The sequence below is a fragment of the Rhincodon typus genome, chromosome 38, assembly GCF_021869965.1.
Source record: "Rhincodon typus isolate 14 chromosome 38, sRhiTyp1.1, whole genome shotgun sequence".
Taxonomy (NCBI): Eukaryota; Metazoa; Chordata; class Chondrichthyes; order Orectolobiformes; family Rhincodontidae; genus Rhincodon; species Rhincodon typus.
This window is the reverse complement of record NC_063369.1, coordinates 18042449-18055257: the sequence shown is the minus strand read 5'-3', so window position 1 is coordinate 18055257 and position 12809 is coordinate 18042449. Positions and strand designations below refer to the sequence as shown.

The window sequence follows — 12809 nt, the reverse complement described above, 5'->3', positions numbered from 1 at the left end:
GTCTGGCAGCATCTGTGGAGGAGAAAACAGAGTTAGCGTTTCAGGTCTGGTGACCCTTCCTCCGGACCCGAAACGCTAACTCTGTTTTCTCCTCCACAGATGCTGCCAGACCTGCTGAGCTTTTCCAGCAACTTTGTTTTTGACACAAAAGTATAAGGTGGCTTAGGTAATGAGCTGCACATGGAGTTTATTCTGATACATCCCTCACCCCAACGTGTGTTCTTTCCTTACAGGAGCGTCTTAATCAGGTGCTGAAAGACTTGGAGGAGGACCAGATGCCTGTAATAAAACTGGGAGATGCCAGCATTGCAGCACCATTTACTTCCAAGCTATCATCCATCATGTGTAGTGAGTATTTACACCTAGCCCAGTATGGGCTTCTATACACAGCAAGTTCTAATCTGGAAAGCATTGCCCAAAAAGGTGGTGAAAGCATATTCAATGATAAGTTCTAAAAAGGAATTGGATGCATAAATGTGTAAGAGAAATTTTGCGGGGCTTTGGGGAAAGAGCAGTACCAGGAACTGGACGAAATGGCAAACTCTTTGAAAGAACTTCTTTCAGAGAAGATGGTGAATGGCTCCCTCCTGTGTTCTAGAGTTTTCTGAATCTGTAAGATTTGTCGAGCCTAGCTTTAGAAGTATTTAATATTTGAAAGGCTGGGAAAAACGTTCCATGTTTAAATGCTTAAAGATGGTAATGAAATGAACCATGATGATTTGATGGGGGTAGTGCAGTTGACCTATATCATTGGGATGTGAGAACAATCAGCCAGAAAGATATTGCAAGGTTGTCATTAGTTAATTGGTTACAGAGAGCTGTTGGGCAGCTCAAAGCCTCGGGGCTGGATACCAAGCTCCACTATCCACCATGGGGTCAGGTAGCATCCATGGAGAGGAAGCAAGCTACTGTTTCGAGTCTATCTAGATTTGAAACATTAGCCTGCTCTCTCGCCATGGATGCTGCCTCACCCACTGACTTCCAGCATTTTTTGTTTTCAGTACAGATTTCAGCATCTGCAGTAATTTGCCCCTGCAATATCTACCATTATGCTGAAGTGTAGCACCTGGATTTCTGGTTTAGTAATGCTCGATATGCAGCCGAGCACCTGTGCTCTTAGGAGAATCACTGTCAGGAGCAAGGAGTGAGACTTCTAAAGAAAGTCACATGGGCCTCAACCAGTTAGAGTTGATTTGGCAACCAGTCAGCACCTTTTCTCATGCAGTATACATTGTTGCTTTTTTGAAATTTGGTATTCTTGCATCTGTCCTGATGAGTGCAAGACGAAAAGCTTTTGCCAGCGTGTTGCCTATTTTCAGCACATACTCAAGATTTTTATTATTGAGTAACTACGTATTGCAGACTTAAAAGCATTCTTTTCTTTTCCCCCTCCCCCACCCCTGCAGTATGTTATGTGATAAAACAAGGTCGTTGCACATTGGTAACCACGCTGCAGATGTTTAAGATCCTGGCCTTGAATGCACTGATCCTTGCCTACAGCCAGAGCGTGTTGTACCTAGAGGGAGTTAAATTCAGCGACTTCCAGGCCACACTGCAGGGGTTACTTCTAGCTGGCTGCTTTCTCTTCATCTCTAGATCCAAGGTAAAGTATTTACTTAGTATTTGTGGATCTGTACCTTACCCATCACTTTCTACATAGGCTGTTGCTTGTGAGCCCTGAATTTACTTGCATATCTTGAAGAATAACTTAAGCAGTTGTTAGTTGTGATGAGCACTTACGAGTCGCAATTGTAATTCTGTATTGTAATTAAACATAGTGCCACACTCTCACCTCTGGTTTTAATAAAGAGCATGAGTGATGAATCATTTCAATCCAAATAAGCAAATCCAGGAAAGTTTACCTCCTCATTGACTTATGTCAACAATGCCCCAAACTGACCCAGGAGCAGAATGGTTTCGCCTAAATCTGCAACAGACTAGAAACCCAAGAAAGATCACAAGGCAGTGATTTAGTCGGGTGATTTAGATTAAACTAGAAAATCAAACTTTGTAACCACTATCTAATTCCCACAGCCTCAGAGAACCACTGGCCTGTGCTGTATATCAGACTGGTAGACCTCCATTCCTCAGCAGCCTATGTGTGAGATCTGCAGGATATCTGTGATCTGTACAGATAACTAGGAACTGGAAGCGCTATATGCAGGAGTCTGGCAATTGGCCAGCGGATTCTGGACCTGAGATTTGAGGTCAGACAGGAGTTTGTGAGAGACACATTTTCCGCAATGTTCAAGAAGGGTTTACCACTTGTACCTCATCACATTAAAGAGCTGATTTAGTGGTTTCCTTCCTGGCCCCACTAGCTTTAACATTGTCACCTTGCGTGTTTGGCCTATGTCTGTCCCTGTTTGTATGCCTATCTGAATTTACATGGCTGTCTAATCTTTCTATCCCGTGGCTCTCTCTCTCCTTCCTTCCTCCTTTCCCTTCTTCTTCTCTCCAGCCCCAACTCTTCCTCCCTTTCTCACACCCCTCCCACCTTCACCCACCCTACACACATTCCATCTCGATTCGATTCTCTCTACCTCTCTGCACCTCCCCGTTCTCCTCCCCTAACCCTCCCTTCATCCTTTCCCCCCCCAACCCTTAACTGCCCCTGTCCTTCTCTCCATTCTCTCTACCCTCACCCCACCCCCATCTCTTCTCAACTCTCCTTTTCAGAGTCCCCCTCCCCATTCTCTCTTCCCATCTCCACCCTCTTCTCTGGTTCCCTTGTCTGTAGTGTAGTACTTGGCATGTTCATATTTTTGTTTCCACATTAATTGGTTCCTCTCCTCTGTGTAGCTGCTGCTAGGTTCCAGGTTTCATGAGAAAGCTGGGGGTCTCATTGGTCAGGCTGCCTTGGTGAGTCAGGGTAGTGAATGTTCACCACTGCCTGGGCTTCAAACAACACTTCACCGGCTCAGTATCATCAGCATAAAGCAGCCCGCTTGATCGACTCCCCATCCACCAGCTTCAACACTCAGGCCCTCCTCCACTGACACTCACTAGCAGCATGTGTACCATCTACAAGATACACTGCAGCAACTCATCAAGGCTCCTGTGACAGCATCTTCCAAATCCACCATCTTTACCACCTAGAAAAACAAGGACAACCAATACAACCAACTGCAATTTACCTTTCAAGCCACTCCCCATCCTGACTTGGAAATACTTCACCTTTCTTTCAATGTTGCTGGGTTTTTGGGCAGGGTGATGGGGCTTCATGTTGAAGGGTGTAACTCTCCATACTCTTACCTCCTGGACATTATCCAGTGTCCTGCCCATTTAAAGTTTCAGGTGTGTTTGCCTAGCAAATATGGCGCGGGGCTTTGCCTGCCATTCACAGTCAAAGGCCAGACAATATGAGTGACCTTCGGTGGAAGTTGGGGGACAGGGAGGAGGATCAGGTGGTGTCTGTGTTCAAGTACACCAGCATCTTGTCAGCCTTTCAGTTCCTTAACTCTGTTGACTTTCTGCAGCCACTGAAGACCCTGTCAAAGGTTCGTCCACTGCCAAACATATTCAACTTGTACACGATTCTCACTGTACTGCTGCAGTTTGCTGTCCACTTCGCCAGCTTAGTTTTCCTATACAGGTCTGCACAGGAATATTCCGCCTCCAGGTGAGACCCTCCTCATTCTTTTTTTTCTCATCTCCTGACGTTGTTGAGGGATAACGTGCTGGTGCAGGAAGACTAATGGATGTTGGCCATTGTTGCAAGAGGATTTGAGTACAGGAATAATTAAATGTTGCTTCAGTTGTATAGGAGCTTGGTTAGACCACACCTGGTGTACTGTATGCAATTTTGGTCTCCTTATCTCTGGAAAGACGTTATTGCTGTGGGGAGTAGAACAAAAATTATTGGATGGCAGGACTATCAATAGAGATTGGGTAAACTGAGCCTGTATTCTTGAGAATTTCAATGAATTAGATGTGATCTCATTGAGACCTACAAAATACTTCGAGATAGACAGGGTGGATGCAACAAGATGCTTTCTCTAGTTGGGGGATCTAGAACCGGGGATACAATTTAAAGATGAGGCAAATGCCACTTAGAGGAGAACTTTCTATACAAAGAGGGTTGTAAATCTTTGGAATTCTCAATCACAGGGAACTGTGTAAGTTTTTGAGTATGTTTAAGGGAGAGATGGATAGGTTTAAGATTACTGGCGTCTTACAGGATTATGGGAATAGGCTGCGGAAAAGTATTGAAGTGTTCAATCAGCCCTGATTGTATTGAATGGCAGGATAGGCTTGATGGGCTGAATGGCCTATTTCTGTCCTATGTTTCTGGTTCTACCCCTGGGGATAGATGCAAAGTCCCAGCAGAAATGTTTTTCTTTCCTTCCTCATTTTTGAAATTGTGGGATTTTCCATTTTCAGTGCCACAATAATTTTGTCACCTGTTTTCAGCAATGAAGAAAGTAGAGTTGCATTCCTACAACACCCTTCAGGACATCCCAAACTGTCCCACTGTCAATGAGGTTGTTCTGGTGTGTAATTGCTGAAGTAATGTGCTGAAACAGATTGAGACAGCCCAGACTCCTAGCAAATCTCTAACTTTGTTTGTCTAACTGTGACTCTAAATTTATTTTGTCCATTCAGGTCCCTGTAACCAGCACAATCCAATTCATGGGATGACTTCTGTCTCTTTAACACTGTGCTGCCCAGTTGTTCCGTTCTCAGATTAACTCGGACAAGCTTCCCACATTAGCTCTCTGCCTTGTCAGACTCCCTGAGTTAATCTCCTACCCACTTCTCCATGCAGAGATAGGGGACACGGATTCAGACATCTGAGGATGAAAAATGTATTGAAGAGTTAAAAGTTAACTGCTGCAGTGGTGAATTAACAAATGCCCTGTTTGTGCAGAACACAGGGTCAGGATCCTGGGTTTGGACTAACCTTACTTCCTGTGGGTAAGGAATGTTAGTGAGGCTAACAATTTCTGTGTTACCAAGCAGGGCTGATGCCCATGCTCAATTGTCTGAAGTTGTGGGCTCTGAAAAGGAAAGGTCATGAGCCAGGCTAACAAGGGGGAAAGGCTATTGGCTAGACTAGGGAGTGCAAGGTTACAGACTTTACAATCCCAGCCTTATGAATGGGGTCCTATTCAGCCACCTGTGTTTAACAGTTGCGCAGTGGATACTGGAAATTAGTTTTGTCTGTGATGCCTTCCTTTGTCTAAATTTGTTTCCCTATTAGGCAAGTTCGGAATGGTGGCTGTAATGCTATGACCCAGTGAGAATTAGCAAGGTCTGGAGAGAAAGTTGGACAGTTTGATCTTTGCTGAGAAAATGGCTCACTGTTGCATTGGAGCCAGGATAGCAATGGGTAGATTGATTTGAGAAGCAAGACGCGTGTGGCCAATAAGTTGTATTTGAGCTGCTGAGGTGCAGTGGTGAATTACTCTGTAGAAGACTGCAGATTTGATGTCAAACTGTCCTGGGTAGGCTATTGAATGTTATGGGCCTATTAGCCCTGTATTTTGTGTTTTACTGCCCTCCTTATTCCTTTTCCAGCACAGAAGAGTTTGTGGATCTGTACAAAGAGTTTGAGCCCAGCCTGGTGAATAGCACAGTGTACATCATGTCCATGTCAATGCAGATGGCCACTTTTGCCATTAATTACAAGGTAAGAGAAGCAGACAGCGTCCCAGCTGAGACCTGATCAACTGGCAGTGGAATGCTCACTGGTCTTTGTCACGTTGGAGCTAAATGTTGCATTGCCAATTAGCTGCAGTGACAGTAGTTGTCTTTAAGTGAGTGAGGTGAATGTAATTCTCAATTTGTAATCAAAATCAGGGCATAGTTTAATTGCCACCGAGAGCACTCTTTAAACCAATTTTATTTCTCCTTCAAAGTAACTTTCACCCAATATGAGAGATTCTGATGGGGCAGCTCTGAAATGTCACCTTGTGCTGAGCTCCATCTATGTGTGTTTTCAGGGTCATCCATTCATGGAGAGCCTACAGGAGAACAAGCCCTTGCTGTGGAGTATTGTGATTTCAGGCCTCGCTATCCTGGGCTTGCTCACTGGCTCCTCATCGGAGTTCAACGAACAGTTTGGGCTTGTGGAAATTCCAATAGAGGTATGCATTGAAACCAAGCTATATTTCTAAACATCCTTTAGACTTAGTTGGAACCTCTTGGATTCAGGTGTAGTATCAGTGGGATGGGGAGAGAACCTGCATTCAAGTTTGAATGAGTGGATAGAGGACAAGAAACCTACTTCCCACTGATTTCTGAGGATGAACCTGGCTGAGGAACCCTGTAATTGCAGTGAAAATGGCTGAATACGGGTTGGTTTTGACAAGGATTGTGGTGTTAAGCCAAGAGGATGACTTCAGACCCTGTGTGCAGAGGTAGTCTGAACTGAACTGGAGAGAGGCGTGTAATTTGGGAGGAGCTGTAGATAATGTGTTAATGGGGAACATGGTCTCAGAATAAAAATTAGTTCTTCAAATTTTTCAAGAAGATTTGTAGCTCTGGTTGTGGATGAGATTGTAGACATGCTCGCCGACCTGGTGGGTTTGGTTGCAAATGTTTCATCACCCTGCTAGGTAACATCGTCAGTGTGCCTCCGGTGAAGCGTTGGTGTTCTGTCCCGCTTGTTATTTATATGCCTCGGTTTGCTGGGACGGTTGATATTACTTTCAGTTCTGTTTCTCAGTGGTTTGTACACAGGATGTAATTCAATGTATTTGTTGATAGAGTTCCAGTTGGAATACCAGGCCTCCAGAAATTCCCTGGCATGTCTCTGTTTGGCTTGTGCGATTATGGATGTGTTGTCCCAGTTGAATTAGTGTCCCTCCTCGTTGGTGTGTAGTGAGACAAGTGAGAATTGGTCATGTCTCTTGGTGGCTAGTTGGTGTTCGTGTATCCATATTGTCAGTTTTTCTTCCGGTTTGGCTTGTGTAGTATTTCTCACAGTCCTTGCATGGTATTTTGTATATTACCCCAGTTTTGCTGGTTTTGGGAATGGGATCCTTTACGTTTGTCAGTAGCTGTCGTAAGGTGGTTGTTGGTTTGTGGTTTGTGGGCTACTCTGATACCTAGGGGTCTGAGTATCTTGTGGTCATCTCTGAAATATCCTTTATGGTAGGGTGATTAGCGAGTCTGGTTGTTTTTTGTCTTCTTGTTGTGGTCTGTCTCGGAAGTAACAGTGGATTATGCTTTTCAGGTATCCATTCCTTTTGAAGACTCCCTATAGGTATTCCTGTTCTGCTTTGCATAGTTCTGGGTTGCTGCAATGTGTTTAATGAGTCACAACACACATTTTGGCAATCTGGAACTACGCAAAGCAGAACAGAAGCACTTATACAGAGTCTTCAAAAGGAATGGATACCCAAAAAGCACAATCCACCGTTACCTCTGAGACAGACCACAACAGGAAGACAAAACACAACCAGACTTGCTAATCACTCTATCGTACATCAAGGACATTTCAGAGATGACCACAAGATACTCAGACCCCTAGGTATCAGAGTAGCCCACAAACCGACAACCAACCTACGACAGCTACTGACGAACGTAAAGTACCCTAGTTTTGGTTATGGGATCATGTACAAAATACCATGCAAGGACTGAGAAACACTACATAGGCCAAACCGGAAGAAAACTGACAATATGGATACATGAACACCAACTAGCCACGAAGAGACACGACCAATTCTCAATTGTCTCACCACACACCAACAACGAGGGACACGAATTTGACTGGAACAACACATCAATAATTACTCAAGTCAAACAGAAACAAGCCAAGGAATTCCTGGAGGCCAAACACATTGAATTAGACCCTGTGTACAAACCACTGAGAAACAGAACCAGAAGTAATGCCAACCACTCCAGCAAACCGAGGCATATAAATAACAACCGGGACAGAACACCAACGCTTCACCGGAGGCACACTGACAATGTTACCTAGCAGGGTGACGAAACCAGATCCACTGGCTTGGCAAGCACATCTACAACCTCAAAAATTAGTCTGGAGAAGTAAAGGAGACTTTTTTTTTCCCTGAGGGTTGTCAGGACAAAGTAAGTTTCCTACATAAAGAACAGTTAATGTGGGGAATGTAACTTAATCGAAAAGGCAGTTGGGTCAGTACTTGAAAGGGAATGTAGAAACTATAGTCACAGAAGTGGGTTTCTGCAGCAGTTAAACACCAGCATCATGGCAGGGGAGGAGGCGTGGGTGCATGGTGCTGGCCTTCGTCGCTACATTCCCTAGATTCCTAACCTGCCATACATTTCTAGCCCTTTCTGCTTTTAGCTTGGACTTCCAGTGTCTTCTTTTTTATCCTGTCGCCTTTTCTGGACTCAGCAGGCTGCTTCCCTGGGTTGTGCCTTGAGACACAGGAACTGTAGCAGTTGTGAAATCTCAAATTTTACTGGTGTGTATGAACCCCACTGGGCCTTGGTTTTGTAGCACGTTCCATTGGGTAAAAGAAGGATGTGAATCAACAGGCATGAACACCAATCGTAGAGCCCCTATATGCTGGAAAGTTGCCAAGCATCAACATGTGATGGTCATGCACACTGTAGTCATATAGCACACCGGCACTGTGCCATGACTGACTATCCTATGAAAGCACCTGCTGGAAAGGGCTAAGGGAGGGAGTAACATTGGGAAAATGTAGAACCTTTTAGTCAGAGCTTCAATGAATCAGAGCAGTAAACCAGACACACTTAGTTCTAAGATTAATTCCGATTTTTCTTTGCAGCTTAAAATAGTGATTGCCGAGGTTCTCGTGGCTGACTTCCTGGTGGCACTTGTGCTGGACCGAACCCTTCAGGCGTTGCTGGGGAGCAGCAGACTTCATGTGCCTTCCTGATGATCAAGCTGGCAGACTGACCAGTCCTTCCTCCACACCAAGTCAGTCCACAGCTGGGCACACTCACATCACTGGGAGATTTCAGGGCGAGAGAGACTAGGCACCCGGCCATTCCCACGGATGGAACTTGTAACTCACCAACTGTTTTCTTAGATGGTTTTTGATATATAAAGAAAAAAAGACTGGTATTTTCCTACCTTAAAAAAACAAAATTCTGGATGAGGGAAATAATAAATCCACGTGCAGTTTGACAGTGTTTGTGAATTCGGCCCCTCAGCTCTTCATCTCCTTACAGACTGTGGGATGTGAAATCTTCATTTGACGCTGTTCAGCTTTCAGTTTTGCTAACACACCACCAAGGCAAATGTCCTCGATTGATTGAATTAATACTAAGGTGATAGTTTTCTTCGTACTTTAATCTGTTGACCAGTTTCTGCTTTGCAAGAGGTGAGGCATGTATTTTTACCCTCAAGTACGTTAAAGGTATTCCTCTAACTCTGGTCTTTCTGCATCCTGCCCCTTCCTTGCACCACGATTACTGGTCATGCCTTCAGCTTTTGAATTTTCTCTCCAAAAATTCAGATCCTGCTTAAAACCTGCCTCTTGCAGCGAAGGCTCTATAGAAGTGCAAACTGCCATCTGTTTTGCCTGCACACATTGTAGACCTTTTCAATTCTCAGGATCAAATTGGCCAGACATCTGGAAGTCCATGGCTGCTCCTGTACTGCATTGCAGTCAACACAATGTACAAAATCCTTTCAGGATGTGCAGCTATCACTCCTTAGCTTGTGCTTCAGGTGTCAATGTGTGTTCACCAGCTGAATGAGCTAAAAAATCAGCTTCGCCACCCTGGAATTGGAGTGTGATTGAAGCTATTTTAGTTATTGTTGAGCCAAGAACTTCTTGCATTTCTCTAGCACCTTCTGCCACTTCAAAGCATCTTAAAATGCTTTGCAACCAGCGGCATATATCAGAAACAGTCACTGTTATAATGAAGGAAACGGGACAGTCAAATTGCGAACAGTAAGATCCCACAAACTGCAAATGCGATAATGACCTAGTTTCAGATATATGATTTAGGGATAAATGTTGGTACTGAAGAGATCCCGTTTTAGTTTAATGTTTCCACCAAAATATGGTGCCTCAGTCAGTGCTGCATTCCCTCAACAGTAAGTAACATTAGTGTCAGATCCAGGCTTCCATCTCCTTACCTCTGACCTTCACAGCAGTATGAGGTTAAACCTGACTGCCTCCCATTGCCTTCCTGCACAACTCTTTTAACACTGTCATCCCACATACCAAATTTCAAATGTTGGTTATTTGACTCCCTGGTAACTCATTACGTAAGTGCACTGCCTGCTGCACTGGCAACGTTTCACATATGGCCCTTGAGGCTGGGAGTACTACTAACTCCAGTAGTACGGTCTACATTAATCCCTTTCCTCTATGCTCCAGCCTCACTTCCAGATGGCATGAGGAATAATTTGATGTCTTTTGACATTAAGATTAAGGTGATTTGTGTTTGTCTGCTAAAATTCCAAGTTTCCCTGATCCAGCTGTGAACTCCCACCTTTCTATAGTTTCTCCTATTTCTCTTGGTGCCCTCTCTAATTGCATTATGTCCATAAGACCCTTTTTCTGCCCCCTTGGTCCTACACTGGTCAACTAACCTCCCTCCCTAGCAGATATTAATGGTTCTGGCACCTCTGGGTGCTATCCCTCCACTCTTCCAAATCTCTTGTTCCCAGCTCTTGCCTCAAAAAAGCCCACCCTTGACCCCTCTGTCCTTGTAAACTAATATTCCTTCTCAAGTTCTTCAATATGTTGCAGTTGATGCCCACCTTTCCCTCACATCCACATTTGAATCACTCAAATTGAGTTTCATTTAATTCCTCTGCACTGTGGCTATGTTCAAAGCCATAAATGACATCCTTTGGCCTTCTCAACATTTCTCCAGCCTTTGACGATAACTGATCACATCTTCTACCAATGCCCAACTGGGTCTGCCGTCATCATCTTCAGTGATTGTAACCAGAGAAATGCCAGCAACCTATTCTCAACCTGCCAGTCCATCATTACTTCTGAGGTTCTGCCAGAGATTTATCTTTGAGTGGCTCTTATCTGTGTGTTGACCCTTTGTGACATAAGTGAAAGGTATTGCGTCAAATTCTTAATGTACACTGACTAAACACAGCTTTTCTCCACCACCAACCACCCTTGACAACTCCACTATGCAGTGCCCTTGCCCACTGGATTACCAGCGCAGCCTGACAAGGCACATTTGTAATTTGGAATTTGACACTACTTCTGACATTGTTTCAGATTATCAAAATTTCCTCATTAAATTTTTGGACCACAAAATGTATTTATTCAGCATCTTTAACGTATGTAAAAAGCTCCAAGGTGGCAGAATTTCAGGAGTTTCTTAAAAGGATATAGAACAGGAGGCAGCATCTGAGTTTATTACTTAAGCAGCTGAAAGCATGGTTGCAATGGCGTGATTAAAAACTAGGGATAAAGCAAGAAGCCAAAATTGGAAGAGAACAGAGACGTCAGAGTTGAGAGACTAGAGGATGGTGCAGAGGTTAAGGAATAGTTTGCCAATGAGGATGACCATTTAGCATTGATTGATTTATTTTCTGGCTATGTCTGAATAAGTAGGAAATGGGACCACTCAGCAGGACAACATGGGAAATGCAGTATAGGACGATGTGGTCATTCTCAAAGGTAACTTATCAAGCCATTGTCTTCTGCACCATCCTCTTCAATTTCAGTCCTTCTAGTCAAGTATACAAACTGAACCAGATTATTCACAACCTTGGTATCCATCTGATCCGAAACAACTGAGTTCTGAGTTCCTGCTTGGCCTGCTGTGTTCATCCAGCTCTACACCTTGTTATCTCAGATTCTCCAGCATCTGCAGTTCCTACTATCTCTGAGTTTCTAATCCCATATCTTTTCCATCACATCCCTGCCAAAACTGTAACCTAAACCTTTGCTACCTAGAGTTATAACTTCTTCATTGCCCTGCTAGTCAGTTTCCCATCCTTTATGCTCCACCATAATCTTCAGAGCATCTGAAACTTGACTCTGTATATCCTCACCCAGTCATCACTGACTTGTATCCCATCAAGAAACTAATTCAGTCCTATGACCATTCAAGAACTACGTGCTCCTCTCACTTTCATTGTCTTTGTGTCCAGTCCGTAAGCCCTGGAATTCTTTCCACCCCTCAATCAGGGAATTATCATTTTTAAGTCCTATCTTGCACTTTGAACTGTTCATGGTTAGAAATGTAAAGAAAATAAAGGCTGTGGATGATTGTACGGAAGCTGGAGGAAGAATTAAGCATGTTGGAAGTGTGGTTTCTGTCAATTGCCCTGCCTCTGAAGGAATCTTAGGCCAACCGGGATTGTCTCCTGTGTGCTCAGAAGCACTTGTAGCTGCCACAGGTGGACTGGGAAAAATTGTTTAAGAAGGATATGAATGTCACCTAATGATGGCTTGCAGTGGTTTGGATTCATTTGTATAGACCAGTGTATTAAAAATTATATATGGGAACTGCAAACTTCCTGCTTGCATGGAAGCCTGAGGGTGAATTCAGTCCACTGAAGCGTTGCTTAGATTTGTCTTTCGACACAATCTCTGCTTTGGTTGTGCATGCTGAATTAAAAGTTGCATGATATTTGAATGCAGCATGTCATGTGACACACCACAAGGTGCTTCAGACATTAACTTTGACATGTAGTCACTTGCTGCACAAACAAGTATTGTAGCCATTATCCAGCAGGACCACCCTATAACAAACAGATTATTGACTTTTAATTGGTTTGTGGTGGTAAGCAAGTGTACAGTTGACCAGGTCCTGAGGAGAATTACCCACATTTGTCAACATGCACCTGGATAGAGTCTTGTTGAAATTTCACAGGTCATATGATTTTAAGATGTTAGACAGAACCACTGCAGCGGACATAG

At 43.9% G+C, this 12809-nt stretch overlaps 1 protein-coding gene across 1 annotated transcript in view; it reads left to right on the top strand.

Moving 5' to 3' along the window:
• atp13a1 (ATPase 13A1) overlaps positions 1-12182 on the top strand; it is a 102106-nt gene extending 89924 nt beyond the window's left edge. The window contains exons 21-26 of the mRNA XM_048617778.1: positions 234-348; positions 1407-1603; positions 3480-3622; positions 5521-5632; positions 5946-6089; positions 8724-12182. Of these exons, the coding sequence (XP_048473735.1) occupies positions 234-348; positions 1407-1603; positions 3480-3622; positions 5521-5632; positions 5946-6089; positions 8724-8834 (822 nt within the window). The 3' untranslated portion in view covers positions 8835-12182. The remainder of the gene's footprint in view (positions 1-233; positions 349-1406; positions 1604-3479; positions 3623-5520; positions 5633-5945; positions 6090-8723) is intronic.
• Positions 12183-12809: the final 627 nt, after the last annotated feature.